Source organism: Setaria viridis, chromosome 4, assembly GCF_005286985.2.
Source record: "Setaria viridis chromosome 4, Setaria_viridis_v4.0, whole genome shotgun sequence".
NCBI classification, from domain to species: Eukaryota; Viridiplantae; Streptophyta; class Magnoliopsida; order Poales; family Poaceae; genus Setaria; species Setaria viridis.
This window is the reverse complement of record NC_048266.2, coordinates 37,330,862-37,350,979: the sequence shown is the minus strand read 5'-3', so window position 1 is coordinate 37,350,979 and position 20,118 is coordinate 37,330,862. Positions and strand designations below refer to the sequence as shown.

Below are 20,118 nucleotides of genomic sequence, written 5' to 3'. Positions count from 1 at the left end.
TAGCATGTTATAATGTTCTTGGCACTTCCGAAGAGTAAACTTGTGTATTTTAAATCATGTTCAGGACTCGGATAAACACACTTCCTTCCTACACACGGATTGAATTGCAAAATCGGGATGGTGATGGTAAAGGGTAAAGGTGACCGTGCCGCCTTCGAGGCCACAGCGACTGACATGGCTGGCTCCGGCCGGGATCTTGCTCAGCGGGATGTACAAGAACAAGAATTCTAGCGCGACCGTGCAACCCGTAAATAGGGTCACCGGGCACCCAGGCCCATTTCGCTTCTGAACATTTCGCTAAGATTAGCGAGAGCTGACAAAAATGCAGCGGAAGCGAGCGACAGGTTGCCTGGAACATATGCCAGTCGAGCGGATTTGACATCAGAATGCGGAAGCAAACAATGGCGCAGCCAGAATAGACAAGGCGCCAAACACATGGATTAGCGCTGCAGAGTGCAGAGTCACACTGCAAAAGAATTACTGAACGATGCTGGTGGATAAATAACATACACTGCATCGAAATGCAGAGATACCAGCTGGTCAGCTACAGCCTACAGGGTAGAGATCATTCTACTTCTACAAGCCTCCAGGCTCCAGTCAGTTCTAGATCATTCTACTTCTACCAACACACACTGCATCGAAATGCAATTTACAATTTTTTTCTAGAAACACCTAAATTTACATGGAGTACATCTAAAACTTAAATTAACCACCCAAAAGCTGCTTCGAGATAACCTACACATTTAACTTTACAAAAGCCTGCTGCTGCCAAGGCAGGATTCGGCCAATCAATGCACTGCAGATCTCATCACGTCCCTCCAACAATCCCCGGCGCTCCAAACTGAAAGTATCAAGCATATATATTAGCTTTCATGTTCAGCCCACCAGCACGATGAGCATGGATTATTAACAACGCATAGATAGACATGTACCTTCCGCTGGCTTCTCGATCCATGGGCCGTTCATGATGTTCAAAATGCTGCAGGCATCGCTGTACTCCAGATCAGGCAGCAGCTTGGGCGTCAGAAGGAAGCACCTGCGGCCAAAAGAAACAGGCAGTTACCAGATGTCAGAAGGTCTGTAGATATGCATGCTGTACAAGGTGTTGCGTGTACTGTCACTAACTGTGGTGTGTTAATTTGGCTGGCAGCTCTAACAAGCTGCTGGAACATCTTCCTCTCATTTATGGGGTCCATTCCTGCACTTTTGGATGGGATGAGTTAGATCACCTAAATGCTTACAAGGTAACAGTCATACAACTGAGGGACAATTCCAGTTGCCTTGCCTTGATTTATCTCATCAACCACCCGAAAGGGGCAGTTGGTAAGATCTTGAAGTGACACAAGATACAAGATGGTCGATACTGATCGCTCCTATGAATGGGAAGGAAATAATAGTGATCAGAAGTAGGGGAAAAAGGTTTCAAAATCAATCTGACTGTTGTTATTTCTTCATACCCCTCCAGATTGGTGATGAGCACTTAGCACCTGCAGCTGACTAGTTTGCCTGACAGCCAAAAGAAAACATATCAAAACCTCAAACTACATGCTAGAAGAAGCACAGGATAGAACAAATATATATCAGCAACAAATTTTTTTTTCTCAACAACGCAGGAGAGCTGCGTATCAATATATTAAGAAGAAAAGGGGTTTTAGAAACCCAAGATACAGCCAGGTTTTTTTTTTGGAAAACAACCTGAACAGAAAAAACCATTACCTTTACAGAAAAACTACTCACCTGTTTAACAAAAACAGAAAAGATCAGACCCTACAAGACCTCTACTAAAACTAAACTGATGAAGGCATCGGGGTGAGGAGATGAGAAACTCTTCTAGCCCCAGCCAGACTCCACAGGCGCAAATATGGAATTTTTTTCCCAGTTGGAATTAGAATTTTATACAAGGCACCAGACCAGCATCTACTTAGATCTCCTGCCTGATTGAGACTAGGAAGCAGGAAGCAAAAAGATCACAGAAGAACAAGCCATCTTCACAGAATATTGTTGGAACAATCATGTTAGGAAATTATTTTGTATTCAGTGTTCGCTGTACAGTCACAGTTTGCATAACTCCGAGAATTTTACAAGTGTAATCTGCTTCGTATTATGATATGACCACCATTCACTTTCAGACGATATGGGCATCAATAGTGAACTGCACTCAGATATGGAGCTGTTCATAGTGGGTTCTTTTTTCAAAGAGAGCAGCCCACTACAAATATAGCACGCCGCAAAATAAGGCTAGCCTGCTTCACATCATGCACTCACGAGCTTTGGAAAGAAAGATACTTAAACTTTGGAGAGAGTGGATAAGGGAATATAATACACACAGTGTGCTATTTCATTTCTATTCTGTCCATTTGAAAAAAAGAAAACCTTTCACAATGGGCTACAGGGAACACAGAAAGATCATTTGTAGGACTGATCCTAATAGATAATTTGTAGCCTAATAATCATAAGATTATATCAATAATATAATTTCTTAACTACTCAAAGTTTCCCTTTAGCCAACTCGGAAAGGCTGAGCCTGGTTACACCATCATACTTCAGGCTAATGTAATTAGGAGTAGACAATACCAAGCTAGCTTACCGCGACAGAACAGTATATTCATTAATAAGGTGTGGGGCTGCTGGTTATTTATTCATCCAATTTCAAGAAATATCAGAATACAGAACATTGCTCTCACTTGGTAAAAGAAACTCACCTAAACTTCACCTTTATAAGAATGCCGTAGTGATCAAAATCAAGACCATGCTCATCTGCACGGAAGTTTTGGCACGATGATTTGTGTGTTATCAAAGTGTACAAAGTACAAGTAATGGAGAAGAAAGAGAATGATACAGACCCAGTGAAACTTCTCCAGCAACTGCCATTTCTTGAAAGTTATGACTGAATGTGTCGTTTATTTTTGAAACAAGAGTCCGCAGAGTTGGAAGCCATTTACCCTACAAAACGATCAAATTCAAGTCAAAGCAGATGCATCCAAAAATATGAGAACATTGATTTTAGTTTAGGTGGGAACATGAAGTGTTCAAACCTTTACAGTTTCAATTTCGGAGCAGCATATTTCATATTCATCTTTATCACCCTTAAGTTTATTTGAGATTGACTCTATCTGTAAAATCAAAATAGTGAGTCAACAATAATTCTAGGTAGAAGCAGCAGATAGATTTAGTAGCTCAGTGTAACATATTATAATTCGGTAGATGAAGAAATGCTGTTACTCAAAGCTACGCGCTCAAACTTAACTTCTTTTTAGATGGTTCAAGTGTTCATTGTTCAAATGTCCAAGGTCAAGCTGCCTCGTCTACTATCCTAGTTTATTGACACCAAGACCAAAACATGATTACACCCCAATAGCAGCACATTCTGCATATATAGCCGAGCATTTTCAGAAGGGTGTAGCATGAAAGGAGAGCACTCTATGGTAAGCGACCTCCGCAATTTTTAATGCACGTCAGGAAATAGACATTTCATAATGCCTCCCCTGATTCCCTCACAAAGTTATGGTCTCCAGAAAGATTTCAAAAACACATGTCGATAATCCCATAAAAACCAACCGCAAAGTTTTCAGTAGACAGTTCTTCCGACAAGAATAAAGACGATAAAACATAATCATTGCTAACTGGCCAGCATGTATAAACCAGGTATAGTTTGATACCTCGCGTTGCCTGTTTTGATACTCCTGCAAAACATTTTGGTTTAGAAATAGCATAGAATTTGCCTCCAATTCAGTATCTTGTATTGCAGCTTCCAGTTCTTCTATGGTAGGAGGCATCTGCAATTACAAAGGAGTGAAAGAATCAGTAAACGGATTGTTAGTGCTAAAGCATGCTGCTAAGAAGTTTATTTGGATCATGGAGACACCAGCATCCAGCCCATTGAATAAAATGGCAGAGCCAGACAGAAGTTAGCATAGAAGATTCTATAGTGATCCACGAAAATCTCATAGATGTGTGTCGTGTCCGCCCCTTCAGTGTTAGTATAGAGTAGGACAAGACTTTCAAAGGATCAATTTTAGCGAACTTTCAAGAGCACTTTAGAGCTGGAAATATTGTATGCTTGTGTTTGACTGCAATACAGTTCCTGGATTGCAATAAGTATTATAGCAGAATCAAATAAGGAGCAGGAAAACAGGGTGTACTAGATGATAAAAAAGCATAAACAACATCAATAACATCAAAGCCTTTCAGTCCCAAGCAAGTTTGGGTAGTTTAGGGTTGAAACCTGATGATAAAATAGCATAACTGCATAAAAATCCAGGTGCTAGTAATAATACAACAGACATTATTAATGGACAAGATCAATCCTGATAAAGTGTGTGCAGACATATAGTATGATGAATTAATGATTTCATGTTGGAGCATTCCAACAAAGGAACCAATATTAGAGGCATTTTGTTAAATAAGATCAAAGATGATGCAAAAACCATTGTCATGAACTGATTAATCTCCCTACCTTAAATCCCCTGTCCAGTATGCCCTCCCCCCTCCCCCCCCCCCCCCCAAACACACACACACAAATTTTCCTTTGGTTTTTCCTGAGTTGTTTGTACTATCTTTTCTTTTATTTTTAATTTTAGGTAACCAACAAAATACATACTCCGGTAGTTGACATTTCAGAGTCTACTTTCTGATACCTTAATCAAAATAACTTAAGAAAACAAAAAATGAAACTACAACAAATACTGTTATAATCATTACTTTCTACTTCAAATTATTTTACATTGATGAACTAGTAAAATATTTGAATTCAGAATAAAGTTTATATAAACAAATTTGAACTATACCGCACGAAACTCTTTTTCCAGGTCACTGATCTTGGCAATAGACTCTGCATGCTGTTTCGCCATAGCCAGCTTCCGCTTATGCTCTGCAGTTATTCTCTTACCTGATGATAAAATAAAATAAATGTGATTATGAAAATAATTATGCCATATGCTGCATTGTTTCTCAATTAGCAGTAGCAGGTAAGGTCTCCTTAAAAAAGGAGGCAAGCAGCTTCAACTACAGATGATAATTTGTAGTACAATGTTAAAAGGAAATTACTTGACTAAACCATTATACCACTTCCAACCATATTTCAAGGTAATTTGCTTCTCCCTTTCTTTTTAATTTTTTAAAAGATAAGTTCATTACATGATCATACAGTGACAACGATTGAACAGAAACTAGAAAAATACAAATTGCAAGTTCACTCAACTGTAAGTTCAAACCCCATTTAGTTGTTTGTTCATATTCTCACCTTCAATTAATTGTTCGTTCATGTTGCACATAATTAATTGGTGAAGTACGCAAAAATATTTAATTTACAAGTAAAAAAATGTACGAAATAATTGACTATGAAGCATGGTGATCATGTTGTGAGAGTTGTCTCTGATATCCATGGGCTCAAAGACCAAAAGATCATAACTAACAAGACAAATTATTGATGTTAACTATTTTTTACTTCACATATTGCAAGAAAATTGCAGAATTTATTGTAACACCAACTTACAATCTTCGTATTCTCTGGCAGCCAGATTAGCATCCTTTTCAAGTTTTTTCACACCCTTTTCCATCTCCCATATCTATGACATGATTTATTATGGTCAAACAGAACACAAAAATACATTAATGCCAGCCAAATAATTCCATGGTTAAGTGTTTAGACACCATGTACAACATTAGAAAACAGCTACTAGTTCACAACATTATGACTAGGGGAAAAAAGACACCAACCAAAAAATCATTCATTAAGTTGAGTTCACTTCCCACTTAACCGTTTGTTCATTTTTCCCACTAGCCACTTATTGTCTGAATTTTCCACATAATTGCTAAATAGATACACCAAATTATAAAAAACTACTATAAGATGCGCTCAACCTTCATGGCTTTTTCCCAACAACTAGCCTAACAATTCGTAGATTTTATGATAAATAATTAGTACCACCAGATTCGCATTTATAAATATTATAATTTTGTGTCATCTGCAATGCAATATAAGAGAAATTAAAGCCAACTTTAGTTTATGAACCACAGCCACAAGTCGTTATGTGATATATTAGTATGCAATTCGATATGAAATGATGGTACAGGCAATCCCTTCTAAGAAGCCTAGTTTTGCAAACATAATTAGAGAAACATACCTTAGCATCAAGCTCAATGGAAGCCATGTGCTTTTCTGTGTGACTCCACTTGAGAGCAACTGCTTCAGTAAGCAAATCCTAATACAGTTGAAATGAAACTTAATGAGGTACAAAGTAACTTGATGTTTTTTAAGATAAACAGCTAAAAACAATGTCAGTTATTAGCATAAAGGCCCTGCTAACCTTAAGTTCCTTCATTGCTTGAAACCGCCTGTCATTTAACTTAGCCACCTGATCAACCAGCTTTCTTGTGCTAGATTCTACATCTTCCTCTTTGCATAAGTCCTCCAGCTTTCTCCTTCTCATATCTAGAAAGAAGACCAATTATTATACAATCTAAGTGTAGAAGAACAGGAGTAAGTTTCCTACCAACACGCCTTTGTATTTCTTCTCGTTTCTTCTTTTGGGATTTCATCATGTTAATAATTTCTTCCTAGAAAATTTAATAACCAAAAGATAAGAGTCACCAGAAACAACTAAGTAAAAATCAAAATAAAAGTGAATAAATTAAAATAGATGGAACCTTTTGCCTGTGTATATTTGCCTCTTCATCTTCCAATTGCCTCTGTTTTCTCTGAAGCTGTTTTAAAGCTTCATGCATTCCTTCAATGTCCTTTTCATGTTTTTCTTTCTGAAGTCGAAGATTTTCAATGTCACTTACGTCAAGATCTGCATGGGAAGGCTGACAAGAATAAGAAATGACAAGCGAATTAAGTAAATGACAAATTTTATCAAGGCTGAGATAATAACACATACTGGACTTGAAAAGACGAGAAGGATTGACTGCATCTACAGATGCTGACATATAACCGCCATATCTGGATTTGGACCATCGATAATGGTTATTCGGAGTCCAAAAGTCAGAAATACCTAACTTTGATACCTGATCTGCTCTGCAATGAGTTTCATCCGTACCTATGTACTAAATACAGATGAAAAGGAGAAAAGTGAGATTAAAAAAAACAACTTACTAGGAAGGTTTAAGTACTCCCTTCAGTTAACTATTTAACCTATCAAAACTGGATCATCAATTACAGTTTGTCACTGAAATTGAACATTTGATAATGGTATGGATAGTTTTGAACGAAAAAAGGTTGCAGTCATAAAAATTGCTATGATGAAAACATATTTTAGAAGAAATTAGTAGTCAAAGAATCAAAGTTATGTTTTAGGCACCATGCTAGTGTCCAAAATGTCAATCTTTTGTCACTGGAGGGAGTAATAATCAATGTAACTTGATCAGATTTATGAACAGAACATAAGCAGTTATACCGAATCATCCAAAATCGCCTGACTAATCAGAACATCTTTTACAGCATCAGGGGCTTGAAATACTTGATCAAGTCGGGAGTAGATCCCAAGTTGTTCCATCTGCCAAAGGAAGATAAGCAGATCAGTCAACATTACTACCACGCATTTCACAAGGTATGTTTTTAGTGTCAACAAAAGTCTAATTAATGCTAAGATCAGTGACATGACCAGAAGGAATAACTATGGTGCGCTTCCAAAATGCTCAGGAATCAGGGATGATGGTTAGTGTGAATGTTCATGCATAAGAGGATGGGGAAAAATAAGGGCAAATGCTTGGAAAGATATCTGCTGACCTCTGGAGTAATGTTTAATGGTCGTCTCCTGATGCCTTCATCCACTATGTAGTTCAAAACAGGGATGCCATACTTCTTCATTTCTCTAGCCATGTAGTCACGGTCAGAAGCATCCTGAGTGATGAATGACTGGCCAAACAATTGTTTACAGCAATTACAATGTTTTTCCACAAGAAAGAAACAAGAAGATGGTGTGTGATTATTTGTAAGTTAATAATGACAATAAACTATGGACCTATGTATATTAATAATTACAGAAATGTCATACTATTGGATGCTGAATCGCTGATTATCCTCAGTAACTAGAGGATAAATCTGCTTCTGCAAATGTACTATGCATACAACATGGCAATGTGCAATGGCAGTATACACAAGGAAATCCAGCAGCCACTGGTAAAATGTTTGCTCCTAGTTGCTTTCTCTAGTTTTATGTAAACGTTAAAAAAAGTAAAACAACATAATTTGGAAACAACCAAAAGATGAAACATTAGTGCTGTAGTTGTACCTTCCATATATAGTTTGGAACATGGCTTTCCAAATAAGTCGCATGGAGCTTATCCTGAACATTTACCTGGGAACAGTTGAAACAAGGTATAGTGCCTTGACTGCAAAGAAAAAGGACTGCTGACAGGAATATTAAACAAACCTCAAGAAGAACAGGCCCGTAAACTTCTCGCCTGAAATTCTTTTTGTTATCTTGCACCCAGTGGTATGCTTCACTGATGTTATCAGCACCATTAATTTGCAATGCTTGAAGTAGCTTATGATTCTTGCTTTCCATTTCCTTCAGTCTGGAGCAACTTAGTGTTAGATAACCTAATCTTGAGTGGAGATGACAGCAGTTCACAAGCAGGTTACCTATAAGAACATTTCCTCATGCTTTCATCCTCTCGAGCTAACTGAGACTCCACAGTATTCCTTTCTGCTTTTAGATTTTTTATCTCCACATTTACTTGTGCAATTTGGTCTCGGAGTTGTGCCTATTGCAAAATCATAAATATAGCTACTAGAGTAAATTTCTGTCACAAAAAAATCGTATTGCTGTGATCACATGGACTGGACATAATACCAGTCATTTACAGATGACAGTAAAAATAAGATGTAAAGAAAGCAGGAGGTAATGGAGTAGCGTGAATCAACCAACCATTTCAGCTTTAGGCTGTTCATACGGCTGTAGGCCTTCAAGTTCCTTTTCAGCAGCAGCAAGATCTTCCTTAGCTTTAAGAATCCTTTGCTGGCGAGATTTTTCTTGCTTTTTCAAATCATCAATGTCGTCAAATGTGGCTTTCAATTCTGTATTCTGATACCAAGAAAAGGAATGTCGAAGAGTGAACGCAGTAAAACAGTAATAGATACCTGATTACGGTAAGGAATGGTTCATACCAGCTGCAGTTCCTTGTCGATAACCTTCTGGCGCTTGGTCATGTTTTCATTTACTTGGTTACTTATCTTCTTTATGTTTGAAGTATGAGTTGCCTTGTGTTTCTTGAGTTCTCTACCAAAAAGATGGCAAAAAAGATGTCTTCCATTAGACTTGCCTAATTCAGCCAGCACATGTTATACTAAGTTGCATTTCTTCAATGTAAAGGCACAATCATAAAGATAAGTTGCACAGAGCAATTTTTCATAAAACCTTAAAAGTATGTCAGAGTATATACTTGTTTCCATATACCAATAGCATTATTCCGGACCTATTGATGCCTTCGTTTGTTAGCGTTTTTGTTTGTTTGCTTTAAATAAGTAAAGAACATCTTTTATACTGCATTTTAATTATCCTGTTATTCTCTCCCATGCATTTGAAGCCACCCATGGATATTGTATAAGCAACTTCCAAGTAAATATCTAGCCGAGGGAGCGCAGCTAAGGCTGATATGAATCAAAAGAAAGGATTTAATCAAATGAAATGAAAGAATCCATGTAAAAAGTTTAACTGGAGAATGGAGACAGGAGTGTCCCACATCCTGATCAGTGTGTCCTATGTGACCAGGAGGATGAAACCATTCAGCATATCCTTACTACCTGTGTTTTTGCACGGCAGTTTTGACACAGAAACTTAGGTGCATCACAGGTTGGAGATGCTTGACAGCAACGGAGTTGGTGTGCCATACTGCCATTGATGTTATTATATGTCACTCAGTTAATCCCCTTGTGTCTCCTCCTTGGATAGGTGATGCAACCATTTAACTTTGTTTCTCGCATTACTGAAAGAGCAGATCTCGCACCTTTTGTTTCAAAACTTTGGCCACATGGGAGGAGAGGTTTCATTTCATTTTTCACATTTTATGTAAAGTGGCCAAATTCACAAATTCTTAAGTACTTAACAAACTACGGCAATAGGGAAATTTTGCTTCAACGTAGTTGAGATTTTATTTAAATTGGGATCATCAAGTTAGCAAAAAAAAAAACCCAAGAAAAAGAAGGGGCATGTCAACCGAAACTGGAGGTGATGCTGACCCAGTTTCCTATTATTGGATTTTTGCTAAAAGAAAAAAACTAAATGTAGGTGCATTTAAACTAACTTCATCCATTCAAATCGAAGGCCTTTCAAAGGAAACCTTTATTTCTCAGGATGAATAGCAAATCATGTAGTATGATTTAATTCCAAAACATCTAGAAGGAAAAGGAATTTCCATTCCCAAATTGAATTATTGAAGCCATCTGAAACTATGAACGTACTCAATAGGACCTTTTGCATCATCCCAGATTCTGGCTGCTTCTTCCATTTTCTTCTTTGAAATTTTCTCCTGCTCCTGTATTACTGTTATGAATTCTTTCTTCATCATGTCATACTTCAGCCATGGCAGCTTCTTCCTCATTAACTCAGCCTATGGCACAGTTAAAAGTAGTATTATCATAGCATTGACGAAACTTATAGTTAAAATTATACAAATGTACAAGAGGATGCATACCTTTCTCAGGAGATTATCTCGTAGTCGAACACGTTCAACATCTTTTTCTTGTTCAGCATTAAGGGCTTTCAGATTATTCAAAGTCTGTTCCTTTTGCTTTAGAGCCTAAAATTGAACACAAGATAAAATAGTAATAGTAAATCAAAAGTGTGGTGTAGTCAACCAACAAACTATTTCTGAAAAAGTCAGGGTCAGGGAAGCTTCAAACATTTCAAGCAAAAGCATAAACGAAAGGTACAAGGTTCGGCTTTACCACTTCAAGTGCTTTCAGTTCCTTACTTCTCTCTACAAGTTGACGATGCTGAACAGGTAAATCAGGATCGCCAACAGCCTTTTCAGTCTCTTCTAGAAGTTGAATGGGACTTAGCTTTGCAAATTCAGACACCCGATCTTGTGGCAAGAACTAGAGAAGGTTCAGCAGAGAATAGCAAAATAAGGTAAAGCTCCACAGTTGCTTTTGTTGAGAATAAATAACTCATTAAGGTATCGTGAATGTGCAGGGCAAATATAGATGCATGCTATAACACGCTAGAATCTAACAAGAACTGAAGGCACACATAAAGGCCAACCTGAGTTAAGTTGTTAACTTGAATATTGAATCTCTTAATTACATCAATAATCTCCTTTTTGGGGACAGTTGCACCTGCAGCAAACAAATTTCAGTTAGACAGAGGAAGACCTACTTCTCCAAATGAAAGGAACACATTACAAAATAATACCAGAAACAGAAACAATATGCTACTTATATATATACATTTGAACAAACAGCATTACTAAAGTTACATGGCTGGAAAATATAGCAACATTACAATTAACATCCTTAAGAATGTGAAGCTGAGCTAATGAAGTAGAGGACGTTGATATTAAGCTTATACCAGCAGGCAGCAGAGATGATGACAGAATGATGCGCTTGCACATAACTTATATTGAAAGTTCTGTTAAACATAAGCATTTATGTTTACTACATGAATACAACAGTCCTTTCAAATATTTTCTCTTGGGACAAATAAGAGCACCATCAATCATAGTATCGGTAAATAACACTAATTTCCCACTATATGCCATACAAGACAGAACGGAAAAGGGGAAAATATCCCAGCCATAAAACCAAGATGGTATGGGCAGGTCAAAACTTTGACAGGTGTTCCAACATATACCAACCATAAAGAAAAAGGGATCAGTCGCATGTGTCAGGACCATGCATCCGATGGCAGGATGGAACACTTCTATGGATAAATCAATATACCACTGAGGAGCAACGAAATTGGGCTTATGTTAAATGATTACATGAAAAAATAGAGCAGGCGCTTGAGGCGTGAGGCACTAGTACCATTGAGGAGCCACTCGGACTTGTTCTTCGTATCAATCTTCCTAGTAATGCAGATCTTGTCATTAGGTGTATCCCCGCGGAGGGATATCTTGACGTGCCCGGCAACCTCCCCTCTCTTGACGAATGCGCCGACGCTGGACGCCCTCCCAAGAATCTGCACCGATTATCGCAACCCGCGGTAACAACCGGACCCGTACAGCACAGTGAAACCGTCGAGGGAAATATAGCAGATTAGGCGATTATATTAGGGTTCGGAGCGCACGTACGTTGGGGTCCCCGGCGAGGCCGAGCGCGATGGCGCAGACGAGGGAGCTCTTGCCGGAGCCGTTGGGGCCGACGACGAGGTTGAGGCGCGGGCCGGGGCGGCAGACGATGCGGTCGTAGGTCATGAAGTTGCAGAGCTCGATCTCCACGATGTTCCCCGGCACGTAGTCGTCGTCCCCGCGCTCGGGGGGCGGCGCGGCGCCGGGGCCGAGCTTGGCGCGCTTGGCGGCGCGCGGGGCCGCCATCGCCGGCGAGGGGGTGCTAAGTTTCGGCGAGTGGGTGGGGAACCGGAGGGGTTAGGGCATGGGCCGGGTTTGGGGAGACGGCGGGCGAAATGGGAGGGAAAGTTGGAAAAGAGGCGCCAATCCTTGGATAGTTAGCGCGGCGGCCGGCGGGTTCCCGAGTCGAGCGTCCGGAGCCTGATCCTGACCAAAAGCCCAACTACCGCTCGTCGTCCAGCCTTCTTGACGACCAGAGTCCCCTCGTGACCCAGATTGACCCAATCATGCCACATCTGAGCAGCCTTTCAATAATTTAAGTTTTGCTACAATTATTGAAAAAAATAATTAAATTTTGCCTGGTGCGCGGCCTCAAAGCGAAGCTAAGCGCATGTAGATTTGCAGCGGTTTGGGTTTGGAAGATTTGGCGATGCCAAAGCAATTCAATAAGTTAGCCGTCCTCCAGAATTCGGGCTCTACCAAAATATCCCTCGATCACACTGAGGCAATTTCTTTGTGAAACTTTGTTCTCTCTATCTGTTCAGGTGCAAAAGTTTAGGATTTGCGGATTAGAGCCGTATAAACCAAACAAGCCCGTCCAAAACTCATGATAGGCCAGGCCCAACAAGTTGGCCTACACACACCTCTGGCTCAAACCAACGAATATAAGCAGCCCACAAAAAGATTCGGCCCGTGTAATCCATCCTTCTTTGCTTACCTGCACGGCTGCACAGCAGCACACGTAATAAAAAGAACTCCGAATCCGTCAACTCAGCCGATTCATCGTCAACTCATCATCCCACCCTTTCAAAAAAAAAAAAGTTGATCATCCCCGGCATAGCACCAGGCGTCGCTTGTGTGTGTGTGTGTGTTAAAAAAAAAAGTGTAGCTGGAGACTCAGAGAGCAACCCAACAGCGTTCGCAGTTTCCTACGATGATGCCGGGCTCGTGCGGGTTCTCCGTCTCTAGTCAAAACCGCACTTGACCTTGCTTGATTCACGCCCACTCGACCAGACCTGAGCTGCTTACCGTGCGCCGATCCCCAAAAGTGACGACACATGGATCGGCGACATCGGGTTTCTTGCTAAATTCAGGATGGAAAAACCCCTACTAAAAACTAAGATGATAATTAAAATTATATCCTCGTGGATTACCTACCCAGTGAAAAGTTTAGGAAACCAGAGGGACTGGAGTTTAGGAAAAGCCTAAAAGGAGCTCGCGCCCCGTCGCACGAGAGCATTTCACGCGTACGATGCGTTATTCACAGTGCGCCACGTGGCCCAGCCGGCAAGCTCTCCGCGCGCGAGAGCACTTCGAGTGGCGGGGTGCACGTCCCGTGTGACTGCAGAGTGGAACCTCGCAGAGTAGTGTGGGCACGCCGAAAAAGCCACCCGAGCAGCGGGATTCGCTCGTCTTCGTGCCCTCTCCTCGTTCTGTGGCCTGTGGGCCGTCCTTCCTCTACATAGACCAAAAACTACACCAGTTGCTGACTGGTGGCCCATAATATATGTAGCCCCACTACCAGCTGCATTGGCTCAAGGAGCTGTAGAACGGTTTGAACTGGGACAGTGGGGGAGGCGAGCGGCCGAGCGCCATGTGCACTCATTCCTCCATGGGCGGACGAAGTAGCCATGGTAGCCAATCGAGCTCCCTCATATTCACATGCAATACCCCATCGTGGAACAGTGCGCGCCGACGCCGCTCCACCCCCGTACGCGCGTGCGCCCCCTCCCTGGCTGTCTCATCAGAACGTCCAGTACCATCCAGTCAGCCAGCATTATCGGAAAACTGAGCATTCATCCTGAGGCTCAGTACCGGTTATGTATTGACCCGGTACAAATGTTAGTTCCTGAGATACCTCTCGTAACCCCCTTTAGTACCGGGTGGGAGCTCCACCCGGTAGGTACTAAAGGCCCTAAGGCACATTAGTACCGGGTGACCTTTAGTACCGGGTGGAGCTCCCACCCGGTCTAAAACTTTCATCCGCCACCTTATGCCCCATGCCCCGCTACCTGCTCCCGGCACTTTTTATCCCGTTTCCCCCTCCTCTATCTTTCTCTCTCCTCTCTCTCTCTCACAGCACCCTCACCTCTCCTCCTCTGCTACCCCTTCCCTCCTCCCTCCGCTCGCCCCTCACCGGCAGTGAGGAGCAGCGGCGGGGCGAGGTGAGGCAGCGGCGGCGGCGGCAGGCGGCGGGAGCAGCGGTGGTGGCGACGGCGGGCGGCGGTGGCGGCGGGAGCTGCGGCAGGCAGGCGAGCGAGCGGCGGCAAGATGGGGCGGCAGGGACCGGGGGCGGGTGCCGATGGGGCGGCGGGGACCACGGGCGGGTGATGGCGGGGCAGCGGGAGCCACAGGAGGCCGGGGCCGGCGGGATATTTCATTTTTTTTAATTTTTAATATTCATTTAGTATCGGTAAATTCAATCGGTACTAAAGTCTCCCCTTTAGTACCAAGTTAGCAATACCGGTTACGATACCGGTACTAAAAGTGGGTTCCCAACTGGTAGTGGAGGGAGCAACTGAGGCTTCGTCCCTCACCTATGCTCCCTACTACCGCGGAGAAAGTGCCTCTTCCTCAGCTATCCACTCCATCTGTTCGAAGCCCCCTTGCTCTCAGTCCCGTTCCAAACCCTTGCGAGATCTATGGTTTCCTCTGTTCATCCCTACAACCGTTCCCTGTTCTGGACCGTGAGGTGCAGATCCGTGCGAGCTCCTCCCTGTAGTGTCTTTTACTTTTAGTTTTCAGCTCCGTCCTAACTGAATAGAGTGCAGCAATGCAATCGATTGGCTATTCTACACAATCTATGATGTGTTCTTCTACCATCATTCGAGTCTACCCATATAGTTGTCCACCTGATGTCCTGATCACAATAGCACCATTTCTATTAGTCCTTACCAAGGTAAAGATTTGCTGCATCACAGTAGGTATAGAATTGATAGTTTACATCACTTTTAATATCAATATAAGTAACTTGCTCTACTACTTAGAAAATCAATGTACTCTTAGATGCATGGCTGCCTGCTGCCCAACTTTAGCTTCATTATAAATACCTTGCCGTGCTGAAAATAAGCTCTAAAACAACAACCTAGCAGTTGTTCCTTAATCATTACGTTTACAGTTGAAGCGCCGATGCTTAGGAGGAACAAGGGGATGAGCTCATTTTGTGTTTACACAGTTACATCCACAAGTCGTCCTACATCTGGTCACTTGCTGTGCAATGCTTCATCTTTAGTCGTCGTAGTAGAACCTGGTGTTCTCATAATCAATTAACTCTATTTTGGATACCTCATGGATGCAAAATGTGTGATATCCTACCTCCTCCTCTATGATTGCTTTAGTACTCACCATTATTTAGATCAGTACTAGTCCATCAACCCGTGCTTCCGCACGGACTAATATTTTTAGAAGCTATTGTATTTAAAAATTATTTAGAAATCAAACTCCTAGCTAATAATCAAAATTGTTTACCTACTACTCTCTTATTTTTCAATACTTCAACATAATATTTATATAGATATGTACCTATCTTTGTCCAGTTGTGATTGATTTTTAATTAATAATTACTCAATGCATTTTTTCATCCATATTCATATTTTTTCCATTTTGTATTACACCTTCAATCCTGCATACATTATGTTTAGCATACAAATCAATATTTTTCATCGATTCCTCACATACATGTATAAATGGTCTAAATGGTGGCACTCATCATGTGTATATACTTTAACTTAGTATTTTTATATTAACAATGACATAAATAGGTAATTTAAAATCATATACTAATTTACTTTTTGATATTTCTGTATGATGCACGTGAAGATAATTAGATTAAGATTTAGGTGTTTACTTTAGGTTATTTTTAATAACGACATACGTGGATAATATAGATAAAATTTTAGAATGGCATTTTAAGTTATGCTTTATAATGATGTGTATTAGTAAATTGGATGAAGGTTATGGGGTTACTTTAGATTATTTTTTATGATAGCTGAGCTCGGTAATTGAAATATAGGTTTAGAGCTCATTTTTGAATATTTTCACAATAATAGTGGTGGGTAACTTTTTAGAAAATATAATAGATCAATGGCTATGATTATTAGAGTTTACAGGATTGGTGTTTGATGTTTTTAATTTTTATGAGAATCTGTCTCTTTTTTCTAGCTTGTCTCGTGGGAACTGATGCAGAGACTCTAATGGAAAAAAATGAGACTACATTGCTAAAAAAACTATTACCATAAGCTAGCTCTCATTTGTTAAATATTCAAACACACAATGCTTATGTAGATATATATTTAATATCTTCATCCAATTGTGATAGATTTTAGTTATTAATTACTCTATAATATTTTCATCCACATTTATAATCTTTAACTTTTCACTTTGCATCGCAGGTATGCGCTTGAATTTGTTTAATGAACCTTAAGTTTGAGATACAATTTTAGCATAGAAATCTATATTCTCATCACTTTATATCCTTATAAATGGTGACACACCTCATGCGTATAGACCTTAATTATTATATCGTATTCCAATAGTGCAAGATATAGACGATTTAGAATCATATATTGTTGTATATTTTAATTAATGTTATTTGATTCAAATGTAGAGTTACCTCATGTTATTTTTAATAATGGCATGTATGGATAATATAGATGCAAATTTAAGGGGTTACTTTAAGTGTGGTAGGCAATTCAGTTGCAAATTAGGGGGTTATTTTAAATATTGTTTATAATGGTATAAGTGGGTAATTTTGATGAATATTAGGGGGTTACTTTAGTTTATTTTATATAATGGCAGAGGTGAGTAATTTATATATAAATTTAGGGGGTTACGTTAGGCTATTTTCATAATGGCATAGGTGGGTAATTTTTTAAAAACATAATAGATCTAATGGCTATGATAATTTGAATCTATCGATTGATGGTCGGATATTTTGCTTTTTTGTGAGAATTTCTAGGATTTCTCTCTTTTTCTAGAGTGTCCACCTAGGAATCCTAGGTGGCTTCACCTGGAGGCTTCAAAAGGAGCCTCCAATTAGTAATAGTAAAATTCCGAGCTACCTGCTAAGATGTTTGGTAGCTACTAATGCTGATCAACAAATGTAGTTACGTGCTGTAGACACACGCCATTCAACCACCATTATAAGGGCTGTTAATATATTTGCACGAGGCATTGTTGCATTCCTTGCATTCTATCATACCAATGTTGCCATAGACACCAAATAAAACTTGTGATAGGGCGCGCAAAGCGCGCGTCATGTTCTGGTGGCGCTAACGACGACATAAAAGAGTGATCGGATCCCGATGGTCCATCGACCCCTGCGACCAAGAGCAAGTGCAAGCAGGCGTTTGGATCACCAAGAGCCTGTTCCCAAAACGGGTAATGGAGCCAGTAAACCATGGTCTACGCTCTACCAACTCTTTTTGATTCACCTGATGAACCATCAAAAAGGAAATCCTCATCTTATAACAGAAGTAAATCGTAGCTAGGCCTGAATTATGTTTGGAACGTAAGAACTTTGCAGCGTCCAGGAACTTTCGTCTTCAGAATAAGAAAACCTCATCTAGAGGTTCACTCTCACTCAGTCTCTCACTGCTGATGGACGCGCGCATGCTTCCCGACAAATAATGTTGGTTTACAGTAAACAAGGACGGTGGTTAACTTCACCTAGTCAAGTTGCTCATTTCTTTTAGTTTGGTCAACCCAGCCACTTCTCCCAGTTCAAGACAGTCATGTTTGGCTTGGCTTGGGATCGATCTTCCTGTTGCCGGACCATAAACATGACGAGTAATAAACAATGTTGGTGACAAGCTAGTTTGGCGCCACAGATGCAGGCCAGGCTCCATCCGTGACGGGATTTTCACCGTCTCCGGATTATCGATCGACAAACCAATCCTAGTACATGGCTAGCGGTACTGAAGATTGAGATCGTGCCTCTGGACCAGCATTCTGTCCCTAATCAAACGTTCTTTTCATGCCTCTGGACCAGCATTCTGTCTTGCAGCTCTCTCTCTCTCTCAATGAAGCTGAAGGCTGCAGCTCGTCCAAGCAGAGTTACCGTACCCCTGGCTTCTGAATCTAGCGACAATTACCACACTGATTCTCAGACGTCCTTTCAGTGAGATAATTACCACACTGATTCGAACATCACAGGTCTGTTACTAATCTGTCCGTCCTTTTAAAAAAACGACGAGGCACAAGACGCTAAAGCAGAAGATCTGTAATCTGTTAGGAGTTTTTTTTTTTATGAAAGATCTGTAATCTGTTAGGAGTTAGGACTAGTAGTTGGCATTGTTGTCTGATAGCCGGTTTTGGTATCCCCCTTGGTTGCGTGGAGGTAGCGATTTTCTCCGGGGACAGGAACGAAGACCTGGGCGTAGTAATTCTGTTCGGATCCCGAGGCGATCGAGATTGCCCCGGCCGTGGAGGCCGGGAAGCGGCGGTGGTCGGCACGGCGTCCGCAGGTGGCCGGCCAGGGCAGCGCGCGCCGCCGCCGCAGCCGGAGCCGGCCACGGCCACGGCCACGGCCGCGCGCGTGGTCGTCACGGCACGTCGCGCCCTCACGTGCGCCTCATTACTCTATGCTAGCTAGAGGCTGCCTGCCACTGCCAGCAACCAGTGTACGCTGCGTACTGCGTGACTAGTAGATTATGGGATGAAGATGCCTGCGCTGCCCCTGCTGGAATCTTTGTTCTTCCGATAAGGACAGCCAGCCTGACGCCCATTTTTCCTCCAGTGTCCAAACAATGAGATTTTCGAATTTCGATCGATTTTGAGCCCGGTAACGCTGCGAATTTGTGATCCAGATCGACAATGTTTTGAAGCCTTGGACAGTTGAACGTTTAGAACAGAGCTGCAGAAACTGCACACCTCACGGATTCAGAAAAGGGCGGGTTTCTTTTCCCGGAACTGGACTGGACCGCTCCCTCTGCGCGTACCAGACCTGTCAAGATACGTACCCGTCAAATCATTTACACGCTTTTGAAACAGCAGGATCGTAGAGCACCTGATGAGGACACCACAAGTACATCTACACCAGCAGCACCTCAGGCGCCTCCAGTTGCTCCTCCACCTCAGGCGCCTACAGTTGCTCATCCAGTTGGGCCAATCACTCGAGCCCGTGCGAGAGAATTAAACTTCATCATGCTGTTAAGGAACGAAGGCCCATCGGAATAAGAAGATGGCCCAACAGGGCAGCCCAGGTGGGGCGCCTAAGGTTGGGCGCCGTGACCCCTTCGGACTCCAGGGGCTGCGCCCCCTTTATTTAGTCCGAGTCCTTTTTGTTTACGACTTGAGTTTTGTTTTACATCTAGCTTTAGCTACTCTTGAACACGCGCAAATACGCGCTGTCCTTGTGATTCAGAACTCCACCTTCGAGTGATATTTAGATTGCTCGCCTCTTGTTCTTGTTCGTTCTTCGATTGCGGACAGGAATCGATCTTCGTGATCAGGCTGATCTCGCACCGGCGAGGTTGGTAACCATCGGGAGTTGGTTCAGCGATTGCATTGGCGCTTCGGGTTCGCTCGTCGTAGTCGGATCGTGAGGGTCTACTTCCACCAAGTCGAATTTATCTCCACTCACCGAAAGATCGGGCACTCCAACTCTATCAAGTGGTATCAGCTTTCCAGGTTGATCGGTGAGTTTTACCGAGTGTTTTTCCCTTCCTA

At 41.5% G+C, this 20,118-nt stretch overlaps 1 protein-coding gene across 1 annotated transcript; it reads right to left on the bottom strand.

Annotated features, from left to right (window-relative positions):
* Positions 1-440: 440 nt before the first annotated feature.
* Positions 441-12,567, bottom strand: LOC117852211 (structural maintenance of chromosomes protein 5). Its single transcript, XM_034734209.2, has 29 exons — positions 12,235-12,567; positions 11,969-12,122; positions 11,208-11,281; positions 10,892-11,041; positions 10,639-10,743; positions 10,406-10,554; positions 9,113-9,224; positions 8,874-9,029; positions 8,588-8,709; positions 8,376-8,520; positions 8,235-8,300; positions 7,730-7,858; positions 7,398-7,496; positions 6,882-7,047; positions 6,649-6,794; positions 6,495-6,558; positions 6,309-6,433; positions 6,126-6,203; positions 5,495-5,567; positions 4,788-4,888; positions 3,660-3,776; positions 3,036-3,113; positions 2,844-2,943; positions 2,703-2,757; positions 1,458-1,506; positions 1,286-1,373; positions 1,126-1,198; positions 933-1,036; positions 441-841 (listed from the first exon to the last, which is right to left on the bottom strand). The coding sequence occupies exons 1-29, from the start codon at positions 12,475-12,477 to the stop codon at positions 789-791; spliced, it is 3,174 nt and encodes a 1,057-aa protein (XP_034590100.1). The 5' UTR covers positions 12,478-12,567; the 3' UTR covers positions 441-788.
* Between the last annotated feature and the right edge of the window lie 7,551 nt (positions 12,568-20,118).

What these genes read in the sequence shown, in the direction of transcription:
- LOC117852211 (XM_034734209.2), bottom strand. Translation starts at nt 12,477, where the DNA reads ATGGCGGCCCCGCGCGCCGCCAAGCGCGCCAAGCTCGGCCCCGGCGCC. An exon ending in GGTTGATGAGATAAATCAAG is followed by an intron (nt 1,199 to 1,285) that starts GCAAGGCAACTG and finishes CCAAAAGTGCAG; the next exon opens with GAATGGACCCCATAAATGAG. An exon ending in GATCGAGAAGCCAGCGGAAG is followed by an intron (nt 842 to 932) that starts GTACATGTCTAT and finishes TGATACTTTCAG; the next exon opens with TTTGGAGCGCCGGGGATTGT.